We start from the raw sequence: 26,026 nt of genomic DNA on the forward strand, positions 1-26,026 counted from the left end.
GAAGGTGACGAAACATATTTACACCAGGTCAGAGGACTTGTGGACCCTTCTTGCTGCATGTTCAGCCCTTTGCTTCAGGCCCTTGGCAGGTAAGGGGAGGAGACCCCATCACGCTCCCATTTCCAGTGAGAAGAGAACAGTTGTATTTTCCAGTTGCTATTCTCAATAGTAACAGTGCCCTTGTGACTGGTCTGGAGCCCCTTGTCCTTTTGCTGTCTGTCATCCTGGCCCTGTGTGGGTTGTGCAGTGATGGCTTCCAGGAGCACTGTGGAGCTGCAGGGCAGGGCTGGAGGTGTTGTGCCAGCTCTTTTGTTTTAACACCTATAAATGAAATAGGCCTTTGTGCTCCAAAGCATGGCAAGGGCAGGCAGAGGTGGTGGGCTCCCTCTCTCCATCACTGAACTGGAGACTTCAGCGCTGCTGTCAAGCTGGGGAACAAGTCTCCCACTGATCCAGGTTGTTTATGATTAGGGCATGGTGTTGTTGGTCTGACCAGCACCGAGAGAGGTAAAAAGAGGTGGACTCTACCTAGGGAATTTGGAACCTGAAATGCTCTGCGTCATTCAAAATACTGATTTGGGAATCTAGCACAAGCAAACCTAATCCTAATGCATGGCTCAGCACAGCAGTAATAGCCAGCTGATAATGGATACTGGGGAGAAAGTGTGGACAGCCAAGTCGAGCTTGGTCTTTCTAAAACATGTAGAAGAACATTGTATTAGAGAGGAGAAACTCTGAAGTTTTTATGTCAGTATATTAAAAACATGTTTGTTAATATGTGTAGTCATTTAAAAGCTCTTGCAAGTTAGAGAGCCTAGGCTCCTCATCCTAGTGCTGTCCCTGTGAGGTTCTGAAGCTTCACATCAGAATGGCCTCAATTAAAACAGCAGCACCACTATCTGTAGATTACTGCTTTCCATCATTTATACTGTGTTATCTCTCTCTTCAGACTGGTTTTTAATTTTTATGTTTGCAATTATAAGTGATTTATAGGAAAATTCATTGCATGACCTGTCCAGAGTCATTAAATTCACCTAGGTTGAATAACCTGATGTTCACCTGGTAATAACCACATCAGTGACATTATCTTACTGAATTTTCAGCTAACTTAGAAGTATAGAGCTTATCTTTTCTTACTTTTTTTTTCCTTTCAAGTATAGTGGTGGGGGAGGGGGTGAACATTTTTAATTCATAAGAGGTAATTAGCCAAGTCTGAAAGGTGTGTGCTAATTACAGAATGCTGTCCATCTCGTGTAGCTGATTGCAGCACAGGTTTCTGAATAGTAGGTATGATTTTTTCCAAACACTCTTCAGTAATTTGAAATGTTATTAGGGGATTAACTTTCCATATGAAAAGCTAAACTAATACTTATTATACAGATTATAACAGCAAGTGGCCTACGAAGCTGTTGAGGCCATTATTTTGCAGGCTGCAGTCACTGCCAAGGACCAAGGAGAGTGCTGGATAACCATCCCAGCCAGGGGAAAATGCAGAGCACCATCCTCTGCTGTTCCTCATGCTTCCTACCTCTGCCAACACTAGGCAAGCTGATGGGCTCCATTTAGGAATGTGACTCCGAAATGAAGAGGCAGAGGAGAAAAGGTGTGGGGATTGTTTTGTGCTACATTGTTCTGCTACAGTTGCAAATCAGTCAAACTATGCTGATCTCAAATTATTTAGAAGCCAATCTTTGGGAAAAGTCTGTTATATATTTACTGTTTTGAGAAAACTGAGCACAACACCTTTAAGTATTTCAGCTTGCTTGACACAGGGTAAAGTTAGATTTTGCATCAGTATTTTTAAATCCCATTAAATAAGTTGTTTTGATTTACTGTTTATGGTGGTAGGTAGTATCTGTTGTTGATTCTTCTTCCCTCCTCCCCAGTCTTTATGCTCTTATAGGGTCACATATTCCCTCTTTGTGTGACCTCTGATATTTGTTCAACACATGGGAAATCTAACTGGATTCCTCCAAGCTAAAAGCATGAAGCTGTGGCTAGAGCTAAAGGCTTGTAGTTCCAGTGAAAACCTCCCGTTCCCTGAGAACGAGGCAACAGCAAATGCAGACCTACTTTTAAATGAAGGCCACGCAGCTGTGACCATGGAGAATGGATGTGGGAGTATGTGGAGCAGGAGAAGAAAGCTCTTACATTTCTCTGCTGAATAAGTCGGCACTTAAGTGTAGGGCTCACACTGGGGCTGTAAAATGCACACTAATCAGTGGAGGGAAAATACCTGTGTACAGTTTGTGCTTCTAGGGGAAATGTAACCTTGTTTTGGAAAAGAAAGGGATAAATGATAAAGTTTGCTCATCTTTTTAATTCTGTACCCTGGTTTAGTGTTAAATTCCAACACCACCTTCACCACCAGCACGCATCCAACCCCCAGCTCCCAGAAAAGAAAACAACCTTGCCATTGTTTTTAAAAGAAATTATTGTTATGTAAAAATATACTAATTGCATTATATTATTTACACTGAGTTGTATTCTTTGTTTTGGAAAGTACTTGGTCATTCTTCATTAATAATTTAAAACAGATTTCATTATGACTTTTTTCTCTGCCTTTTTGTCTTCAGTTTGGATTCTTTGATAGATCCCAGCAGAGTTCTTCCTAAGAGGACTTGCATCTTCTCTTTAACAAATGTCCAAATTATTTATTGAAAAGTAAATTATCTGTTCTCATATCTGCCTACCTTATTAATCAACGCTTCCGTTGCTTTGCTTTTCAATGCTGTTTCTGTTTGTAAAATTATAGCTTCAGCCCCTCTGTTTGTGCTGATATATGATTGAATAGCTTATTGAATGCACTTTGTCCACATTTCTGGAATACATTTGCTGTTCTAAATTTTTTAATGCATTTAGCTTCCAATATGAAACTTGGGGAAATGGTTCTGAACATCTCCACATCAGGTTCCCATTGCGTCCCTTTGTCTATCCTAGCAGTAATATCCTCTGAGATTTTCTCCTACAGGCATCTCTGAAACCCTTAATTGAACCACTTGTGTGCTTGTTTAAAGTGTTTCCCTCGCTTGGCTTTCTAAAATGATTTTTAAGCTTTCCCTACATACATTTTCAGTTTCCCTAGCCTTTCCCTTAACTAATGGCATTATGATGGTCTCCTGTCTTCAGGGATCTCTCTTGAACTACATGAACTTGTAAAGTGTCAGTGAAGACTTCTCTCAGTTTCTGTTCCCAGTTTTATTTCTCTTGGATATCTGGTGTCTAGTCTGTGGGCTTCCTTCGGGCTCAGTTGAGAGTAGCTGTGCATCCCTTTGCGAGTGAAGAAAGGGGTGTAAGTCACTACCTTGCTCCCTTGCATGGGCTGCCACTGAACCGATGGGGAAGTTACGTTGTACCAGGAAAAGGTTGGCATTGGTGCCATAGCAGTGGATTAAGCTGTGAGTTCTTTTGACTGTTTATATCAGGATATGCCCATATGGTACTTGCATCCTTAGCTGTCTTATCAAAGTTAGAAAACTCAGACTAAAGTACCAGTGAAGCTTTCAGGTATAGCTCTGGTTTACATGTAAAGTCAAACATTTGAGAAGCCTTGTAGGAAAGATTAAGGAAGATCTATACCACACCCAGTATGATGGTAATTTTAAATTGTTTCTCTTAGCAGTTTATTTTGATTTAGAAAAAGCAAGCAAACCCCAATGCTATCATAAGCTTTTTACCTAAGATCAGCTACCATGAAACACTTCACCTTTCCAGTTTTGATCATTATGACAGGATAAGGAGCCAGACAGGACTGAGAAAGCCACTTTGCCCCAGTACCCTGCTGCAAAGTACCATCATGAAGGGCAGGCACAGTCTGTGCCATCTGCCTCATGTCAACCAGAGGTGATGTGCTGGGGGCACTCTGGGGCTGAGCTGGGCAAGGACAGTGTGTACAAGGAGTGACAGCCCCATGTTCCACCAAAGCTTCTGAAGGTCCTTAACCAGGGAGCACACACTGCTCCCAGCACCGATACCAACAGCCAGGGAGAAGAAGGGCCATTCCCTTCACTCACACTGAATGAAGATGTGGTGCACTTCCTGCAGAAACCAAGGGAAGAAATTGCCTCTCAAGTGCTGCTGCTGAAGAGCTGAGGTTGCTAATGCACTGGCAGTGATAACCTGGGCTACTTATTCAATTTGCCTGAACGTGAGCCAAACTACCTGCTTGGTGAGGGCTGTCAGTGCATAACTTGCATTGATACAAGAAAGTAGTAAAGGTTGGAAACAGCTTTAAAAGCTGCTTATAGGAGTACTCAGGTAGGAGGCATCAGATGCAGTTATATCTTGGAACAGTTGTAAATTAATTCTTTAAATATTCCAAGTAGTCATTGCATTTTACTTTGATGCTTTTCACTCTCATTCTGGAAAGTGAATTCTTAAATCTTTGGGTTTGATGCAATTTTAAAAAAAAAGAAATATTAAAAAACACAAATGAGGGAAAAAACCTCATACTGAGAGATTTTGACTGTCTGATTCACTTTTGTTTTTATTTCATTTGGTTTAGCCTTTTTCTTTTAATACTTGATCAAATCTTTCACTTCTGATATTCTATGGATGGGTTCAAAAGCATTTTTGTTTGTCTTACATATTGTTCCATATATCTGTCTTGAGCTATGTTGGCTTCTCTTGTCATTTTGACACTGATTTACTGGAATGAACTTATATTTTAAACTCTGTTACTGTTCTTTAAATGCCTTCCATTCCACATTAACATTTCCCAACAATAGTTAGTTCTAATTAGTTTTTTTTTCCAGCCTGTTTGCAAATCTAGCACAATATCTTCTGAAAACAAACTTACGGAAGAATATCAGACATTTTAAGAAAATAAGTGATCAAGTGACTTTGCTGCTGGTAGTTCATCTATAATTGGGTGCAAGTGTGTACTTGTACCCAATTATATCTATGTCTTATAGTCATTTAACTCCTAAGGGAAAAATTTAATTCTATTTAAAGGTCCGCTGCAGAAATTAATTTTTTCAGTGACCTATAGCAAGTAGAGTTTCAAAGGTTTATGAGTAAGTCATAGATTTCTATTAGGGTGTTCTAAAAGAGCTCACATGTTCTGTCGGCAGTTGAGCCCAAAAAGCCACTCACCCCCACCACATTGGGGTGGGGTAGAGAGCTGGAAGAGGAAAAGTGAGAAAAATCATGGACTGAGATAAAGACAGTTCAATAGGGAAAGCCAAAGCAATCCACATAAGCAAAGCAAAGCAAGAAATTTATTCCCATGGGCAGGAAGGTGCCCAGTCATCCCAGGGAAGCAGGGCTCCATCACACATAACAGTGACTTAGGGAGACAAATGCCCCCACTCCAAACATCCCCCTCTTCCTCCTTTTTCCCCCAGCTCTATATACTGAGCATGAGGACATATGGTCTGGAATACCCCTTGGGTTGGCTGGGGTCAGCTGTCCCAGCTGTGTCTTCTCCCAGCTCCTTGTGCACCCCTGGTCCCTCTCTAGTGGGGTGGGGTGAGAGGCAGAAAAGGCCCTGGGTCTGTGTAATCTCTGCTCAGCAATACTGAAAACATCCCTGACTTACCAACACTATTTCCAGCACAAATCCAAAGCACAGCCCTATACCAGCTATTATAGAAAAAATCAGTCTATCCCACTCAAAACCAGCACACATTCCTACTGGCATGTTTTGATGGCTTTCTAACTGCCCAGAGATATGTGTGTGCCTGTGTATGTCTTAATCTTAAAACAGGTTTTCATTTTTTCTAGAGATAATGGAAAGCCAGAGCTGTACCAAGATAGCTTCATAATTTTCAGTGAAAGAAATTTGCATATATGTTAACATTTTTGTTCTGTTTTAAACCAAGCAGCTGAATAATTTGCTTTCTCATCTGTCTTTCATGTGCTGCTGCACATACATCCATTACATATCCTCTACAATAGCAAAAAAACATGTGCAGAGATGTTTCATTCAGTGTTCGTTTTTTTCTAGGCGGATTGTTTACAGACAAACTTATTTTGAATTTATTTTAAACAGTGCCTGTGGATGTAAATGAGCACATTAAATAGGAACATTGAAAGAGAGATAAAATATCATTTTTAGGACCATACAATTAATACAAGCTGAGGGTTGATGCATTTGTGGTGTGCCATTCTGATCCCAGTGATTATTTTCTCTCTCCCCTGTATGCTGTTTCTTCATGGTTTGGTGCTCTTGAGGTATGAATTTTAGTCAAATAAAGATAAAACTGTGGTTGTTTTATTACTTGTATTACTGTAATTCTTAGGAATCCAAGTCATGAGGCATAATTTCACTGTCCTAACCACTGCAGCAGTGCTGAAGCAAAAGAGATTGCTGAAGAAATTACAACACAAGGAAAAGGAAAGCATGGGGGTGGAGGCAAAAGAAAGAATGTACAGCCTGAGTTCAACACCCTGGATGGGACTGGTGGGAGTCGTAGGAAGTTTCTTCCTCCCCACTCTCTGAAATGTCAATTGCTCTATTAGATCTTCCTTTCTTCCTCTCTGTTTTGTCTTGCTGATAGAGGAGGCATAATAATGTGCTGGTTGGCAGTTATATTCTTAGAAGATGTGACTGATGAGAGCATTTGGAGCTAACTACAACTTCAGAAAACCCTCTGAAATATGAGGAGCAGCATGGGACAATACACACATTTTTTTTGGCTTCTCTTTGGTCTTTAAAAAAATAACGGTGAGCAATAGGTAGGTGAACAATAGAAATAAAACTTTCAGCAGTGGCTGAGAGATCAGCAATATGGGGGACTGTGAGGAGTTTTGAAGGTGAAGATGAGTCCCATGGAGTTGGATGAACTGGAGGGAGTGAAGTATTTTCTCTGCTTTGCAGTGTTTCTTGGAGCTGTGCATTCAGGAAAACACCACTATACTAATAAAGTTATGAGTAATGAGGGACTGCCTGGCTAAAAGGCTTAGCTGTGTGCATGGACAGGAGAGGTCTTGTATGAAAAGAACCTGCAAGACTTCAAAGATTGCATTCCAGAAACTGGGTTTGGATGGATGTTTAAGAGAAGTGCAAGTGCAGCTCGATCAAAGCAAGCAGTTATACCTTGTCTGAGCAAGTATTTACAGTAAACTTGGCATTCATTTTGGTTTTAATGTTGCTCAGATTTTCAAGGGGAGCAAAGCACAAAAGTAAAGCAGATTTCATCTGTGCAGAGGCTTGATTTCCAGATTTGATTGGAGAGCAGTTGGACAGGGAAAATTCTTCTCCTTTCACAAGACTATTGTTGTCTACCTATCCCTATCTTTGTGCCTGCTTATTCTACCCTAAGCTTCAATGCCAATTTCATAACACTTAGGTGACCTTCTAACTGTGGTCTTTGGCTTGTTTCCTACACGCCAGCAGCTCAGTGAGATACAAGGATGACACATGAATGAGCACACCCTTGAGAAAAGAGGATTTTTGGATAAAAGAGCTGTGACAATCTCAGCAAGAAAACCTCCTTGTTCGATGCCTCAGTGTTGTACCATGGTATCAAAGAAATGCTTGACATAACTGTCAAATTACCCTTCTTTCCAAGCAACCTGCAGTACCTGCAATTTAGGCAAAGACTCAGATTAAAGAAGCAAGCAAGGCACCACACTGCTCCTTAAGTTGCTGTGAGACTTTTGTGCATTCCTGCCTGCACCGTGCAGCCTCGTTCCTGTGCCTTGTTACAGCCTCACTGTGCTCCTTCGTGGCTGTAAGAAATGTGAGCGACTCCTTGCGTCACTGCTGAGTGGAACTGAGGAACTGAGGAGGCAGCTCAGCTCTGAGAATCTCCAGGCAGCAAAAAAAAAAAGCCATAACATAGAGAAGGGATGAGCATGGTTCTGGTGGTGCAGGGCTGGCTTGTATCTGGGATTGTTCTGAGTTTTGCTGAAGCAGGGAGGGATGGTGCAGAACTGAAGAGGGTACAGGAAATCTGAGGCTTTGCTTGCCCTCCACAAGCCTGTCACAGCTGGCTGTGATTTGACCCTTTGACTTAACAATTTGCTCACAAAGTGTGTAATCTTTTCTCATTACACATAATTTTAAATTTAATTTTAAAATACATATTTGGAAATAGTGTAACCCTGTCTACAAAACACATCTGAAATTTCAGCATGCAGGTGAGTGTAAAACATTTGATTTGATGCTGTTCAAATCAATGCTTGTTAACAGTGTGGCATACAGGTAGAGAAAGTATAAAAATATGGTGTAATGCAGTGGAATGAAAAAGTATCTTTCCAGTCGTATTCTGAGAATGCAGCAAAAATAGCCCAATGTCAAATGCTATTTGAATATCACTTCTTAATGTGTCTGATACACTTACTCTTTATGTGAGCCCACTGCTATCTTGCTTGTGCTGCAAAAATTCAAAAATATCTACATTAAATTTTACTGGTTTTTTGCCTCTAGGTGTACCAAATTAGTTTCTTGGTTTCATTCTCAACTCCTTATGGTTTTTGCATTGACTAATTCACGGCATTCCTACCTTTATGTTGTAGAAGAGAATTAGAACTTAATAACTCCATATACTGTTTACAAAATCTTGTTTCTCTGCAGTGGAATGAATCCCACACAATTTCACTTTTTGCCAAATTGAGAGAAGGTTGCTGCAATGAATTTTATCACTGGTACGTCTGCTCTGACACCAATACCGGCCAAGAAGTAGCAGTAAGAAAGCAACATGAAAAGCTTCTCTGTAAACCCTGGCAGGCTCAGCAGTGGTAAGGGTGATACTGAGAGAGGTTGGATTTTATTCTTCACTATCAGTGTGCAGTAATAGTAAAGCGAGCAGCTAAGTGGCAGAAAAAGGTATTAAACATACTGCCTATATTAAAATTAAACAGCATTTTAAGCTAAATTAGTTGATCTGTACATCCTAGAAGGACTGTCTTGCTATATTGTCTCTAACCTTTAGCCACAGCTCGGATTGCAGGCTTGAGTTACGTGCTGACAATAACCACGCTGTCTCGCTGACTTATTTTGACAGTTTATGTCCGGTTACTTTCAGTGATTTGCAAAGCTGACATTTCCCTTTAGTGAACCTGAAACTCCTTTCTGCTGTATTGCCTAGATATTTTTAACATACCAGGCAGTAACAAAAAGCAGAGAAAAGAGGGCTCTGTTCTCACTGAACCTGGGGAGGAGGTCTTACAGCAAATATGAGGGGTGAAAGGAACTGGAGTATAAACGATGACTGGACCTCAGATTAGTATAGTTGTGGTCAGAGGTTTATTTCTATTAATTTGTCATTATATATATGCCACACTACTGTTCTGTTCCATAGCAGATATTCTTCTGATACTGCAATATTTTCTTTCCTTATGGTAAAGTGTATCTGATTGAGCCAATTTATACTGACAGCTTTCCTAAGTTAACTTCTCTGTGAATTCCCAGTTCATTTAATATATTTTCCTCGTGCTTCCCACATTTGAGTTACCTTTGTTCTGTGTCTGAATGATAGGAAGCTGATAGTTATTTTATATTTATATTTCAAGGCTGCTTAATGTTTAATGAGGCTGAATATGTTGTAAAAAGCTTCAGAACACTCAGGCTGCTTAATATTTCATGTCGATCTACAGAGACAACTATATTGATCTTTTAAGCATCTGCTAAACAAGACAAGGAATAAATTAGATTTTGGTCAGTTTGATTTGGCTGGTGAGTTAAATAGCTTTTAGAGCATTATCACCTTTTAAAATGTTTTGTTTCCAGTTGAATAAAGTAGATTTTAAAGGCAGTATTTCATGTCATTTCTCATCGCTCTTCATCTCTTCTGTTTCATTTCAGCTGTGTTTGTGTATGTTATGAAGGGATGCAGGAATATAAAGAAAGGATGTCTGCACTGTCTGCTTTATGCACCCTTAATTATGCCTTCTGAAGCCACAGTTGAAGGGCCCTACTTCTCTCTGTTGACTGCATCTTGGACACAGGTTCCCACTATTAAACTTATGTTCATTTACATCACAGTTACATGCCTAGAAAATTCTCTGAAAGTATAGCAAAGCAGGACCATGAACACAGTCTGATTCAGGGAAAAACCTACCTTATCCCCAAGTTCCTTATCCCAGAGGACCTATTTTAACGTCTCGTATGCACGCTGACTTTTCACAAGCTTTGGGGTAACAAGTGCAAAAAATGGATTTCCTTGCAAAAAGAGGAAAAATAAATTATTGCATCCATTCAGATGTCTACAGAATTGTTCTGTAAACCTACTGCAAGTGGATAACAAGGCTTTAGAAAGGTCCTTTTTATACTGAAATAATTTCATAATGGTTTTGTGACGACTGAAAGTTTCCGAAGTCTGCACCCAGAACACGCAGCATGCGTAGAGCTGATCTAACATAGACAATTTTATTAAGAAGCTGAGTAGGCAGCCTTGGCACAAAGCCATGGGGTTTGACTGTTAGCTCAAGAATAGGTCATGCAGCTACCCTACAGAAAGACCCATGCAGGAAACCTTTGCTAGTTTGACTGAACTCAAGTGTAAATTACTGCATTTATTTTCTCCATGAAAACAGTACTCTGTAGCCTACAAGTATACAAACACTTTTCTGGTATAGAGCTAACTTCTAAATTATTTTGCAGGAAACTAAATATTTCAACTTAGTATAATCCTAAATATGTCTGTTTCAGGTTAGATAAATTTATAAGTATATATGGGAATAATGGAATAATACTTTCTTTAGTCTCTTGCATTTGTGGTTTTTTTTTTTTGATTGTTTAACTATACTTTGCTGTATCCAGTTTGGAGCAGATGTAAGAGCTGTTAAAACCTCGTTTCTTTGCCATAAAACATTTCAAAGCAATATGGGGAGGTTTGGGGGTCCCCAGAAATGTTACATCTGTACTGTTAACTGAATTTAAAACTTAAGGACAAGTAAAAAAGACAGGCAAAGGAATCCATGCAAATTCTTCTAAACTAAAAGCAGGAATGAAGAAAGGTTTTGGTTTTGTTATATTCTAGGATACCTCTCCAGCCACTCTTTTTGCTTCATTCCTGCTGCCCATGGAAGTTCCTTGTGAATTCACCCTTTAAAAAAGATGCTCCGTATGATTTTAAAATGTCTCACCTACATGTTACCATGTAAAGATTCCAGGAAGTTTTAGCCATCTGAATTCTTGTCATTTGATGGGTTCTCAACTAGCATTCCCTCCTTTTGTGTCCCAGCAACCAAGGCCCTGTGTGATGCAGTGAAAGCCGTGTCAGCAGAACTTCAGCTGAATTTAAAGATGGAGGGGGGCATTGGGAGTAATTTGGGGGGATGTCTCTAACCTGTCCATCTCGTCAATACTATGTTTTGTATGTCTGTGTTATCTTACAGTTGATCTAATGATAAAAGCCCATCCCCACTTTTATTTTCTTCCTGAAACATTACATTCACTGGCTTTTATCCAAACAGAAGGCATGTCCTGAGAAGTCCTGAGAACATCATGCTTTTGGGAGTTCAGTAAGTACAGTAATTACTTCAAAGTAGGTCTTCAAAAGATATACTAATTTTTCATTTTTAGTACACCCACTGGTCCTTTTTAAAGGCTGTCAGGCTATTCCCATATAAAGAAAATATTTCCTAAGCGTCTCGATGCATATCTAAATTCTTGTTGATATGATGAAACATTGTCATTTCTAATGCATGTGTCACCCTTAATTAGTATTCATTCAGGATCATGTCATGACTTGTTCTGTACAGCTGTTCTGGAATTTCAGGTGTGTGGTAGTTTCAGACCACAAATGTGGCCAACTTTACAAACGAGGTCAACTAAGAAACACTTAAAAATACAAAAAACTTCAAAATCTAGCCAAACAGACCATATTTGGACCATTTGTGATTATGAAATAAATTCTTCCACAGGGAAAATAACTAATATGCAGTATATGAAACGGAGCTCTGTTGTCTGTGTTGCCCTCAGAGCCAACACTTGTGCTGAGGATGGATATCCCTCACTTAGGAATAGTAATGCATACACAGGATAATTGTATTCTTGTCACTGCCATAGTGAAGAAACGCTCCCATCTGTTGGAGATATTTTCCTTTATCCTGTGGAGAGGCAGAATGCAGGTGTGAAATTGCCTGTTGTGTCACATACACACGTGCCCCTTGATAACAGCTTCACACTAGGGGAAAGCTGGTAACTTGTTCTTCTGAGGTTGCTTTGAAATTTATCACGACTGGGATAATCTATACAGCACTTGAGTGTCAGGGACATCGGCCTTAATGGCGCCTGAAACTTCAGTGGAAAATAATTCTAAATTCTCCCTTTGTAATTAGTGAATATGGTTAATAATGCTCCTTGCTGGACATATTGAATGGAATACAGTACACACTAAATTGGAGCGATGCAAAGAGAAGTGGTGGATGCTTCCAAATGCTTGACTATAGGCCAAGCCAGGTTTTGCAAAATTTTTAGCTATGAAATCTTTTTTGTAGGTCCTTCTGTCACTGTAAAACTCACTTCATTTGCTAGGAGTGATGCCACTATGACTCAATAAAATGCCTCAGGCTCCTTGAACAGACCACTAAGACTTTGCACACTGTCTTCCATGAACTAGACTCACACCCTAACTATCTCACAGGAGTATGAATGTCTAAGTTCCTAAATGTTAGTGCTCAGTAGTAGTAAGGAGATCAGGATTTGATGGTTGTAAGGTTATTTCTGACCTCCAGTCCCACCACCCCATTGTTCTGCTTGCCTTTGGGTGGCCAAGGCCCTTGACTAGGACTTAGACTAGTTCTTAGACTCCTTAGGATCTAGGAGTTCATGTTAACTTCACTGGATCCAGATCAGCTTCTGCACTGCAAATAGTAAAGCATTATGCAACTATTGTAAGGTACCTATGTAAGTGTAACAAGATCAGGATGGGCTGTGATCTCCTTTCCTCAGGGAGTTATGCACAGCACTTTTTATTGGAATAGGAGACAGATTCAACCTGACTGAATCATTAAATGGAATTATAAGATAATGAACATTAGCCACTTAGATCATTTCATAAATTCCAATAATTAAAACTGCACGGGCAATAATAATGGCTTTTCCAGATATCTAAGTAAGAAAAATGCACCTTTGATGTACTGTGGCACAGGCATAGTGAAAACTCTGAGTTAATGGAGGATCTGTGTAATAAGAGTTACCATAAAGAACCTGCACTTGGAAATATATAAACACACTTCCCAACAGAATTTCACTGTGTCACAACTGTTTAAGAAAATCGGCAATAACTGACAAGATAGGCACAAAATGGATTTTCATGTTGCTGGGATGAAGTATGGCTCCCAGCAATTAATAGTTTTTGTCATATTAAGCAGATAAATAATGCTATCTGACATTACAGTATTTCACATTACACTAAAATTTTGTAACGTTTGCTCATAATATGAGTTGAAATATGTTACCTAGGAAAAAAAATTTATCTCTGGAACAGTCAAACCCCATTAGAAACCTTAGGCTTGAAAAATCACAATGTTAACAGTTATATCCCCTAGCAAAGGTTTGCTTTCTTTAAATAGTGTTAAATTTAAACCCAGAAGCTCTAGTCTCTTTTGGAGTTACTCTTCCATAGTGCATTGAGCTTGAAAGGGAAATTTAGTGCATAGAATGTACTGTGCCATTACTGAATGTTGGTAAGAGAAACACCATGAAGAACTGCAGAAACAGCAGAGCCTTTAAAATGAAATCACATCAGGGATAATTATGTTCTCTAAAAAAGTGTTTCTACATTCTGCTTTATTAAAAAAGGTCCTAATTTTTAATATGACCCCATTACCCATTATTGATAAATAATTTCATTATTTTAAACTTCATTCTAATTGGCATGTTTGCCTTTTTCCTAGCTGGATATATGCTACCCGAATACTATTCTTTTGGGAAAAAAAGAAAAGCTTTTTATGGATCTAAATTTTCCCTTACTGTTTCCATGAACAACTCATCTGATTTCAGCATTCTTACTCACGTTAAGTATAGTTTCATCCTGGAAAATATCAATGTGTTCCAAGCAGTAACAGGAATCAAGAACAAATATGAGAACACGATTTTTCTCTTATGTGCTGCTAATTCTGTTCCAAATTCATTTAGTAATGTGGAAGAAAATGTGATTGCTTGTCAAAGCACAGATGTGTTTTTTTGTTGGGACAGTGCACAGTGCATTTGGAAGTGTCATGTTTAGCTGAGGGCAACAATGCTTAGTGTCTCAGCACCCAACTCCCACTGAATTTCAACAAGAGTGAGCAAACAACCTTCCCCTGGGCTCCAGTGAAAATCCTTGGCTTAGTATCCAGTCTGAGCTGCAGTTTCACTTGTAGGAAACAAGCGGTTTTTTGAGGTCTTTTAAGGTACTGTTTCCTGAAACAGAAGATAATCTGAGTACATAGAGAGTACTGAAAATCTGTTAGGAAAATATGTTAGTTTGATAAAGATTGTCAGGATTATTGAGTACAATAAACCTTTCCAAATCCAAGCCATAAACAAAATATATAATGATTTACATGTGCCAGGATACAATTTTATTGCTTCTCAGATAACACTGCATTTAGGCTTTTATTTTACTTGAGGGTACTGTAAAAGCAGAACCAGTTCACTTTTATGACATTTGCCCTACTGTATGTTAGTGGAAGAGGTAGGGATTTTTCAGAGACATTGCTGGCAATATCATAAGTGCACCCCAAAAGCTTAGTAGTGGTGCCAGCCAGCACATGTAATCTCTGTCAGACTCAGCAATCTAGATTTAATTATCTTCAACTGCAAGATGTAAAATATTACACCACAGTTCTTCTATGACCTTATAAAAATGACACTGTTTATGGAGGTCACAGTTCTGCATTGTCTCCTGCTGATTTTCACAAATGTGTTGAACTGCTGAAGTGTCTCACACCGTGGGAGTCTCAAAGCTCCCCTCTGGATGGTTATGGGACCAGTGTGTGAGGCTGGTACACCAAACCTTCCAGGAACCTCCCAGAGAACGCTGCTGTGGAGCCCTGAGCACCCAGTATTAGTGTCCAGAGCAACGATGTATACTGCACTCCTTTTTGGCTTTGCTTTTTTTTAATGAGGTGAGGAAGAACAGTTGGTGCTGTATGGCCAGATGCTTTTGGAAATGACCACCCAATGCCTTGGGAACTACTGGCTTTAGAGGCTTGGTTTGTGCTTTCACATCATCTCTCTCTGCTAATCTGTGTTAGCATTATTGCACCTTCACAGTATCAAAAAGGTATTGGTTTTATTGTGCTTATTTTAAAACCAGTACATTTACAAACAACCAAACTTAGATAAGTTGGGTATATAAAAATATACATGTAACAACTCACATTATACAGTAAAAAAGAAAGCACCTGTGTGGAAAGCTTCCCCCCCTTTTTTAGAAGGAGAGCTGTCTTTAGAGTTGCATCAGTAACATGTACTTAAAACATATATACACACAAACCCAGAACTTCAGCCACAAAAATCTGTCCTCTTATGTGGCAGAGGAGACAGAAGGCCCAGAGGGGTGGTATGTCTCATTCTTTCTCCATCACAGAACTGCTGCCATTCACACTGTGTGAACAAGAGCATGGCTCGGGTAAAGTGTGAAAAGCGGGAGATAAATTATGCTCCATGTGGCACAACTCCTCCCAGGAAACAGCAAACCTGAGGGCCCACAAAGAGTTGGACCTTACCCTGTTGTCAGAAGGAGCAGCTGCCACGCTGGACTCTGCATCCCTGGCTGGCAAGGCTGGAGCTGGGCTCCAGTGCTATCTCTGCACTGTCGTGGGGCCAGGGACAAGGACCACCTTGCACTTGGAAAGCAGGAGCCAGGGGGCTGCTGGACACTCCTGCAGCACCACTGACCCAAACTGGGACACAGAAATTGTGTGGAGACAAAGCTGGTATTGAACTCTTCTCTGGATAGGAGGCTCAAAGGGTTAACTCTAAACTGTTACACGCTATTAGAAAAGACAACTAAATAACTTAAGTCTGTTTAAACATTAGGTTTCTAATCCTAGGTGCATTTCACCATGGTAAAACTGGGTATTTGAAGAAAATACTTGGCTATTAAATATTTTTGCAATTACGTTTTTAGAAGTGCCTTTTCTGTGTCAGGCTCTAACCTATACAGAAAAGTTACCTTCTTATTTTTTCAAAAACAAAACTGTAGTAATTATATACTGTATTTAACCATGTGAAAAGAGTAAAAAAGCTATTTCTATGCAGTTTCTGAGGTAATAATCTGGCATGTTAAAAATAATATTAACGCAGGTCATTCAGTTGTGAGTGTCCCTTGCCCATCTTCCTCTAAGAGGGGATGGACACTGATTTCAGTAAAGTGGAGAAAAGACGTGTGGCATGCTGGTTGGTACAGTGTATCATAGTTCATCATGGTTTCTTGTGAGGTCCTCCCCATAATTAGTAGCTTGACTTCCAACGAACATATTCCAGTTGTCCAGAACCTCCTCTTTTGTTAGTTTTTGATCCTGGTAGGAGGAAAACAAAACCTCTGTAAGAATATTTTCAAAGCTAAGTCAAAGACACACCAGCACAGACTTGCAAGAGCCCTGGGAAGCAGACAGTTCTTCACAGCAGCGGACTGCAGGTTCAGCAATCATTTGTAACTGTCACAGTGAGTGAAATTTGGACCTCAATGGAAGATAGAAGTCCCACACACTTCACTTGGGTCAAACTGCTAATTGAAAGTTCTTTGTAATGAACTCACTGCCAAGCAGTAGGTTAACAGTGGATTATCTGGTACACAGTTTTGCCCTGTGGTTTGGTTCATCTTCCTGACAGTAAAAATCAAAATCCTCTGGTATGCTTTGTGGAAGACGGTTGCTCATGTTAGCAATTTACACTTTCTGTGTTGAGTGTTTTGGCTTTCAGGTTCCAACTTTCCTTGCATTACACTTCTGAAGATCACCATCTGGAATCTACTGTCACACATCAGAAATGGTGTTTAAGTGAAAGAAACATGCTTGATTATAGAACTGAAAGTGGTTTTGCTACCCCCCATCTAATTGTAGCTTTATTTTCCTCTTGTAGTCTATATTAACATACAAAAGTCAAGACCACTCTTAAAGGAAAAAGAGTATTTTTGCTGTGTTGAACATCCAGTTTCTTATCTCACCTAATGAAAGCCAGGGGAACTTCTAGAGCTGGTAAACGGTATTTTACTACTTTTACTTTGTGACTTTAACACTACCAACTGAAACTGGCATGGAAACACTAATCTACTAGCAATTCTAGCCTCTGAGGAAAAGATACTAGGAATAAATTCTTGCAAGCTGATATTTAAAAAAACCCACACCACCTCATATAACTTTTTTAAAAACTATACTGGAACACTACATACCTTGTCTACATCAGATTCGTAGACTAAGTGCCTGGCTTCAGCTAGTGCATGATCATAGTCTTGGGGGAGGATCCAGTGCTGGATCTCATCTTTGTCCATCTTTCCATCCTTGTTGAGATCACGAAAATCTGAAAACTGCTCACGCTCTGTAATCACCCAGTCAGGCTCCGGTCCACCCTCTTCATTTGCAAACATATCAGCTGGAGAGGAAATAAGGGTCTTACTTGAGTCATATTTACTTTGCAAATTATGCACGAACTAAAGATATTTGCACAGTGCTCCTCAGAGAAAGACCAAACTTTTCATTCTATGCACAGTGTCTCTGTACAGAAAAAGAAATGTGGGGTGTAAATAGAGTAGCTGTGTGTACCTTCTCTCAGGCCTATTTCTTCAGTGCTGGTGATTCTGCCCATTCTCACATTACCCTGTATCATACCTGTGTGCTGCTGGTGAGGCTAACAGGAGAGGTGAATGTGTTCAAAGGCCATCATCTGCTGAATTTCAGAATGAACAAAATCCTCTAACGATCTTTGGTTAAATAGCAGTCATAAGCTTTAGTGCTAGGCTCAGTCACATGGGGAGAAAGGAACTCAGCCATTTTATCTTGTCCCTGCCAGCAAATGATCAGACTCCAGCCAGCAGAGAGTGATTAAAGGAAAAAAGGTACAGGGGGAATTTAAGCAAACAAAAATTGCTAAATGGAACTTGCATGCTTTTGTACTGCTCTTAGAGAAGTCTGTGTAAGAGACATTCAGCTTACTAGATCAGTTCTCTTTTAACCAAGCAGTTCTGTAGCACATGCAGTAGAAGACACTCTTCCACAAAGACAGACCTGGAGAAGGCACGGATCATGGTGCGTTCTGTGAGAAACCACAGGCACAGTGCACTTGTCACAGATTGGTACCTGGGGAGGGAGCACCACTTGTGACACAGGACAGAGATTACACACATGAGCTGCTCTGTACATCAGTCCTGTGCTGCATTTTGGAAGCATTGGTAGGACCACACCACAGTGGCAGCTGCTTTCTGCATAAACACAGGAGAGTGGCAGTGATTATTAAAACCAAGTGACTTGTAACTGTTCTTTACGTCACAGGGCTTTCCAAACGATGAGTGGTGTGTCCATGTCATTCTTCTGGTCACTGTGGCCAATCCTTTCCTGCTCATCAGGACTGCTTATTCCTCAAGCCTTCCACTTTTCTATTTAGAATTAAAGCTGCTTTGTGATACTATTCCTCTCCTCTCCAGTGCCTTTTGGGTTTGGTTTTCAAGAACGTGCTAAGAAGTGTACCCACACGGATGGTCTGAGGGCCAGAGGCTGGCTGGTATCTATGGGAGACATAAATGCTGAATTCAAAGCCAGAAATAACCCCCGACCCTGCAGGGTGAGTGTGTACACTGGGCTGAGGTTCTCCTTTGTCACAGTGTCCCTGAAATACTCTGTCACCTGCCCATGCACAGTGAGAATTTAGTTCTCTCTGCTCAACATTTTTATAGGTATTTTGCTCTGCTGCTTGTGTAAATCTAAACCAAATTTTGTAAAAGACAAAATGGGAGGAAAGAAGGAAAAAGAGGGTGGAATCATACCATAACCTTCATGAAATCTCCCCAACAGATTCTCTAGATCTAGAGACCGAAATTTTTGGATGTCTTTTTGTTGTTCCTTATAAGCTAGCAAAGAAGAGATTTAAGTTTTCTGTTGGTTTCTTAATCCCAACTCCATCAAAATTTAAAAAAATTACATCTGAAAAAGGAAAGTAGGAATATTTTAAGCATAGTTTTCTCAACTCATGAAGAAAACTTCAGACAACACATTCACTTTCTTTTTTCATTTTTTAAAGTGCAAATTATATTGTTTATTTGAAGCAACTGACATGTCCTGTCAATTTGATTTTTATCATCCTTGCCAATGTGGGGTGATCGTGACTAGAACATTCTATGTTCCTATCTATAGAAGACAAGAAAAACCAGCATTCACATGGTAACAAATGTTGACAATTACCTTATAATTATATGTAGGTAATGTCACTGAATGAACTGAAATTACTGTGGAAATTATGCTGCTCTGTTATTTCAGTCATAGATGAATAGCATTCACTTTCTGGGCTAAATATAATTTACAAGGAACAGAACCCTCCTGCCATTAATTAGTGTGTGTATATTGTTCCTGATTCTATGTGAAGTGATCTTTATAGCACCACCAGAAACAGAAAGATTCATCCAACTTTGCACTAATGCCTTCTTAGTGCTACTTTCTGGATTTAAAATTCATCAAAATGTAATGGCATCATCACTACAGAAGTAGGAGTTTTACTTACTAATTAAACTAGGAAAAAAACTAGTGGGAACAAGGTGAATTTTCTCTTTTTGCAATGTTTGCTTCCCAGATGTTTTGGATATTTGAGAACCATCCAACCTTGGCAAAAGACGAATTCATTTTCTGATCCTCCTGCATTTCTAAACAAAGCCTTCAAACAGCAGTTAACATAGTGTAATATACAGAGAATATCCCTGCCATGAAAAATATTATTCCAAATTCTCTTATTTTGTTCTCATATTAACTCTTAGCTGAGTTAAATGAGAGCAAGAGGAGAATTTGGTGCTGTGAAGTGTGAGGAACTTTTCCTGGTCATGTTGCTATCTACCTAAAATGAAATTAAACGTTCTGGGTTGGATGGCTGGTGTAAAATACTTGAACTGGAACACAGAACTGTTCATCTCTGAGTTGTTAATGTTGCTGCAAATTTGAGAGAAGATGGAAAAATGGACTGGAGATTATATAAGAAACAAGTAACAGCACTTACCAATGTATTCATCTTGATCCACAAAACCATCCTCATTTTTGTCTATGTCTTCTAAGGTTTCCTGGAAAACAATTTTGCATTAAACTGAACAAGAAAAAACTGACAGTTCTGACTGTCTACTTTTGATCATTTAATATTCTGAGGCCTTGACCTGCCCCTGTACACAACTGAATGCAGTCTCACTTAAGTCCAGGGTGACTGTTGTTTATACAATGAATATACAAATATCCTTTCACGTTGAAAGAATTCTGTGTATGAATGAACTGCTTAAGTTAGGGGCAGATACAAGCTTGCATGGAATACTCAGCTGCTGCATGTCAGCACACCCTCCTGTTATTTTGGTTTAAGTCTGTGCCCCAAGATTGTTTCTTGATTCAATTCAGGAGCTGTCTAAGTGCACTTAACAAGTCTTTCTTATATTGAGAGTTCTAAATCAAGTCAGTATCATGAAAGGCATCCCTTTCTGTTCCCCATTTAGCTATTACATGTGTGTCTCTTTCTAAACCCTGCCTGGAAAGGTTAGAGAAGACTTCAAAGTTCATCCATAAAAGTAGAAACAATGGCATTGATTTTGCTTTGCTTACTAAGACAACGATGTTTTTCATGTGCTCAAACTCCTCTGGGTGAAGGAAAGCAGTGAATTCTTCACGAGTGGCAGCCAAGTCTCCATCCAGATCTGCAGTTTTGAATCGTCTTTCATCTCTGGGCAGCATTTTCTTAAAACTGTGCTGATCAGTTGCATCTTGGAATTCCTCTGGATTTTCTGCAAATAAATCAAGATGATCTCAGAAGTGTTTTCCTTTAAAACATACTGTGAAACAAAGCTGTTTGAGTCTACAAATAGAAGAGTTTATTGCCAGAATAGCTGTTGTTCTAAATGGAACTTCTCTTCCCTGTGAAGTTTTAAATTCAGGGGTCAAGTACTTGGTTTGATTTTTAAAGGTGACAGTAGTAGAGGTAAATTTCTGAGCAAGCCTTCTGTTGCAATCCAGATTAATGGATTTTGCAGTATTATTATCCCTCACAAATTTTTTTTATCTGCCTTTACAAGCACCACTTAGGCAGTAGTCGGGGTAGACTTCATTCACAGAAGTTTTCTTCTTCTTTAGGAATCAGTACAATCCATACAACTTTTCAGTTTCAAGAAGAGCAAACCAAGGAAACGTGGTTTCAGAAGGTGGCAGACTGACTGAAATTATCTCAGTGCTACGCCTCTGCTACATGGAACCTAACAATTATTTTCAGTTTAAAACAATGACATTTTTTCAGGGTGTTCAGTGGCATAAAAGGAATGGTATTTGATATAATTTTTAAAATAGGATCATTAAACTGACTTTTAAAATGAAAAATACTTCTAACAATTTCACAATTCATATGTTGAGAGACAAACACAGGTGAAAAAGACTATGCCAGGAATTAGAGATGGGAATTTTAAGTATTCATTAACACTAGCCCACAATGCTGCTCTCCAAATCTTGGGGCTTAGAGAGAGCAAAGACAAAGGTCTGAGAAGGGTTCCAGGGATAATGCTGCAGGGACTGTGTGTCAAATATTTCTTTCCACAAATGCAAAAAGCTCCATTTTACTCTAAGGTAGACTTTGGAATTATTACTGCTACAGGAAGTTTGCTCTAGAAACTGCCTCTGTGGCAGGTAAATATTGTCTTCTCATTTCCGGTAAGTATAAATGGTCAATTAATACTGATTTGTTGCTCTGTCAGTATTGCCCTTTAGCTTAAGTGATCTCTTCTCCTCCTCTTCCTACATTAACTTATAAAAGCAACGGGAACATGGAGGGGGGCGGGGGGAATTCAGGTATATTTTAAAATAAATGTTTCTTTTGCCTGATTTGTTAAGGATTTTCATTTGCAGTTGATCAGTCTGAAGCATGTTATTCTGCAAGAATGATTTTAATCAATAACTTTGCTATAGTTTAGACATAGACTAAATTTTTAACATCTAGACATAAGATTTTTAGAGACTAAATTCACAAATACAGTTAATTAGACAATATATTATTTTTTAATTAAAGTACCCTTATTAATGTTAAAAATAATACATATCTAACTGGAGGAGACTTTAATTCAGCTGTGTCAGTATATTTAATGATACCTCTACAAAACCTTCTGTGTGCTGATGACCCATGTGCAAAGGGCTGCAATAAATAACTAAAAAGTGCTTTTGACCTCTGAGCATCTATAAAATTTAATGTGAGCTTCAAGAGCCCTAAATGTGACACCAAACTCCTGTTGACTGTAAGGCAAGAAATCATATTTTATAATCTCAAAAATCCTTGCTCATACAATGTGAAGATGTTCTCTTACCTAGATAATAACCATATGTGGCTTGTTTGTATTCTTCCCAGGCAATTTTATCATCCTTGTTTAGATCATAGTCTTTCCAAACTTTAGCCACGTTTTCATAGATGTAGCGTTTCTGTACTCGTTTAATCCAGGTTTTTAATTCCTCTGTTGTGATATAGCCATCTTTGTTGTCATCTATTCTATCCACAATCTTCCTGTAAAAAGAGGAAGAGAATCTTTAAGAGCTGGCAGAAAACCCAACTGCATGTCAGGCCAATTTTAGTAATCTTTATCTGGCCCAGATTTTCCACAAAGACGGACTGTCCCAAGCTCATAAAGCTGTCCTACTGGTTAAGGCTTTCCTGCATTTTACACATCATCTTAAGGAATATGTCTCTATTCGTTTTTCAACATTGCTACGAATAATTCAGAGGGAACTTGCACAACCAAAATTAGTGAACAGAGAACACCTGGCTTTCTTAGGTTGTGTCTGCTATCTTAGGGGGACCTGTTCTTCACTGCCTATAGGGCGTGGCCATGCTGGCTCAGAGCAGGAGACACCAATTTCACTTCAGGACAAGCCCTGTACTCAAACTTCCTGGAGGCAAACAGGGCAAAAATCCAGGACTTGGTGGACACCCGCAGTTTCTCCTTTGGCTTTCCAGCAGACTGACCCCAGGGTGAAGTGAGCTATATGACTGTGTAATGCTGGGGATGTACACCAGGTACAGTCTCCCCTTCCATGCCTTGTTTCTTTTCTTTCATTCCCAATGGAAAGCAGTATTGCTGGTGTTGCCAGGAATGCCTGTTACTCACTTAAGCAATACCAAGTCTGCAGCAGGTCTCCAGCCATCGCTGGCAGCTGGGCTATAAACCTCTGTCCAGTGTAAAGCTGCCAGCCTTAAGCCCTGTTGGAATCAGCAGGAATAACAGGTCCGGGTGTATTCCCAGGGGAACCTCCATCTTTGAAACATTCTGCACACAGCTGCAGTTTAAAAAAAGGACAATGCTCTCTCTACCATTTATGTTCTCTGCAATTAATCACTCTGCAATAGATAAACTCCGCCATTTTCGGGCTGAGCTTTTAAAACTGGCTTCTGTCCCTGCTCTTGGAATTGGGGCACCTTGGTTCTCTGGCACATCCAGATTGGCTTTGGGGACATCAGCACCCTTCACCCAGCTCATGAGGTGCAGGGGCAGCCTGTCTGCAGGTGGCCTGCGCCTCCTCTGGTGGCCGGCTCACGCCATGCCTATGGAATACTGATGGGCCATTGGAATGATGGGGTAAGAGCAGGAGCTTTGTCTAAATCCTGACTTGACATTCAATAGGTGAGCTCCTCCAGGCAACCAGAGGACACAGGGAAAAGATCTGCACTTTTAAACATTCTTTTCAATTCCACATCTTGGTTCTCCACAAAGAAACCACACCTGGCCAACTGGACTGCTCAAGTAGTAAAGCTATGTCTCTTCCCAAGCCTTTGCTATAGAAGTGGTTGCTGAAATAACAGCAGCAGCTTCTGCTGAACTTCCAGCAATCTTGTGTGAGTCCGATAGCATCAGACTGAATTCATAAACACGCTGTTTCTGAGCTATGGGGCAAAAAAGGGACTGCTGAATTTCCTTTCTGAATTAGTAAAGTATGAATTAACTGACTAGAAACCCTTTTCTCTTTTGTATCAATTGGTTGCCAATTGTCCCTTTTGTCACCAGATTTTCCCCACAATGAATTTAATTTCATTTGTTTATCTGGTATTTCTTTCTACTGTTAAATGTACTAAATGATTATGCTAGTAGCTCTTGGCAATGTATAACATGAAAGAAGCCAGACTGTGTACCAGAAAATGTTTCATGCCTCCTCCTTTTCACCTGTTTTTATAGGTCCATTACATCCATGTGCACTACTCCACCCCACTTCTCAGCTGAAGATGGGGTCAATGAAACAGTCTTGCCAACAGGCTCCCAAAGGCACAGGTAAAAAGCTGTTGTATGGACTGTGGACCTCTCTTTCTACTGTTGTTACTATTGGGATGACCAATGTGCTGCCACACTTCCTAAGCAAAGTAAAATGGCTTATAAATATGGCAGCATGCACTGGTTAGAGCAGCAGACTGCATGTTTCTGTTTTCTCCCAGAAATAATTTTAAAATAACTTTTAATTAAATCTGCCTTCTTCCTAAAAGCCAATCACTTGCTGAGAAGTGACTCTATTTGTAACCCACTACAGAAGTTGCCCATAACAAAACTGTGGTGGAAGTGGTTCAGTATATCTGATTATCAAGCCACAAAATGTTTTTTAAATCCTCTCCTTACCTCCCAGTATGCTATCCAAAATTACAAGCTTGGGAAATGCTGAAAGTTATGAAACTTTCCCAAAGGCCCCCCAGGAACATCCCTGATGTTCTGATGCACAGTGCTCATCCCACAGTGTGTCCTCAGGGGCCATATCTCAGTCACCTCCATTTAAAAGGTTATTGACTGTGGCTGTACTTGAACGTGCCTGTGTCACCTCTCCAAAGGGCAATCAGTGAGATCACTGGAAGTTAAACTTCTTCCCTTGCTGAATTAACATTTGTAAAAACTGTTTAAAACCAGCTCTATTGTTAAATCATAACCCTGACTGCATTATCAGTACTAGTAAGTTCGGACCAATATTAAGAGGGCATGTCCATTTTGGTGATACAACTCGAGAATAGATCATGAATGCTGAGAACATGGTTTCTTTTGCTCCTCCTTGAATCAGTGAGGATGAAGTTGGTCACTTCTGGTAACCACTTTATCTGTTTACTTGCTGAGACACAAATAGTGACAGCTTTCAGAAGGATAAAGAGGTTACTTGGTGAGATTACAGTGCTACTGCTTATGATGGGACTAGAGAGAAAATTAGCAAGTGCCACTCCCTATGGAAGGGAAGGCAAGGGGAATCTTAGTGAGAACGTGCAGATATTTTAATCTTCCTTGTGGTAACTACATCCAAGGATCTTTCTTTAACTTCTATTAAATTTAGTTCTTCTCAGTGATCTGGCTTCCTGTTGGTGTAAAGGAGGGAGAAGCAGTAAAGTAAGGCATGGTCTCTGTTCTTGGCATAAAGAGCAGCATGGAAGTAAGAGCAACTGAAACACTGAGCAAAGAAGTCACAAGTGGAAAAGCTGTGGGAAGATCCTTGAAGTGGACTTTTAAACGTAGCTGTAAAGGAGGAATGGTTTAAACTCGATTAACACTGATACGGTGTGGGCAAGTGCTCCAGAGGCAGGGAGCTGCAGCAGGTCCAACACCGGGGCACAGCACCACGTACAGCAGCTCCCTCCGCGAGGCTTATTCCTGTGGGGCCAGAAAAAGCAGGAGAGAAAAACACCAAAGCCATGAATTGTTGGCTGCTCCTCTGCAAAAGCAGCGGGGTGTGAGAGAAGTCGAAACGCAGAGGTTCGACCCGCAGGCCACGCTGGGGTACAGGGTCCCGCTGCACGAGCCCCTCCGGCTGGGAAGGGTTCCGCACCCCCCGGACACTGAGGCAGCCCCAGGCCGCCTCCTCCGTCCCGGGCCCACCCCCTGCCACGTCTCCCGCCCGGGCCGGGCGCTCACCCCAGGCGCTCGCGGCTCTCCTCCGGGCTGAGCTGGTCGAAGCTCCGCGCCTCCTCCTTGCCCAG

The 26,026-nt window shown here is 40.2% G+C and overlaps 1 protein-coding gene across 1 annotated transcript; it reads right to left on the reverse strand.

Annotated features, from left to right (window-relative positions):
* Window positions 1-15,147: 15,147 nt before the first annotated feature.
* RCN1 (reticulocalbin 1) lies at window positions 15,148-26,020 on the reverse strand. Its single transcript, XM_042035647.1, has 6 exons — window positions 25,962-26,020; window positions 22,404-22,597; window positions 20,665-20,843; window positions 20,081-20,141; window positions 17,277-17,476; window positions 15,148-16,404 (listed from the first exon to the last, which is right to left on the reverse strand). Exons 3-6 carry the CDS (start codon window positions 20,791-20,793, stop codon window positions 16,297-16,299), a joined length of 498 nt encoding a protein of 165 aa, XP_041891581.1. The 5' UTR covers window positions 20,794-20,843; window positions 22,404-22,597; window positions 25,962-26,020; the 3' UTR covers window positions 15,148-16,296.
* Window positions 26,021-26,026: the final 6 nt, after the last annotated feature.

Source organism: Corvus kubaryi, unplaced genomic scaffold, assembly GCF_017639235.1.
Source record: "Corvus kubaryi isolate FWS band 111438036 unplaced genomic scaffold, C.kubaryi_AGA036_p1.0 37384, whole genome shotgun sequence".
NCBI classification, from domain to species: Eukaryota; Metazoa; Chordata; class Aves; order Passeriformes; family Corvidae; genus Corvus; species Corvus kubaryi.

Bases quoted from the DNA above. Each gene is read 5' to 3' on its own strand.
- RCN1 (XM_042035647.1), bottom strand. From the start codon at position 20,793: ATGCTGCCCAGAGATGAAAGACGATTCAAAACTGCAGATCTGGATGGA. The intron at 20,142-20,664 runs GTAAGCAAAGCA...ATTGTTTTCCAG, and splicing joins TGAAAAACATCGTTGTCTTA to GAAACCTTAGAAGACATAGA. The intron at 16,405-17,276 runs GTATGTAGTGTT...TCCTCCTACCAG, and splicing joins ACGAATCTGATGTAGACAAG to GATCAAAAACTAACAAAAGA.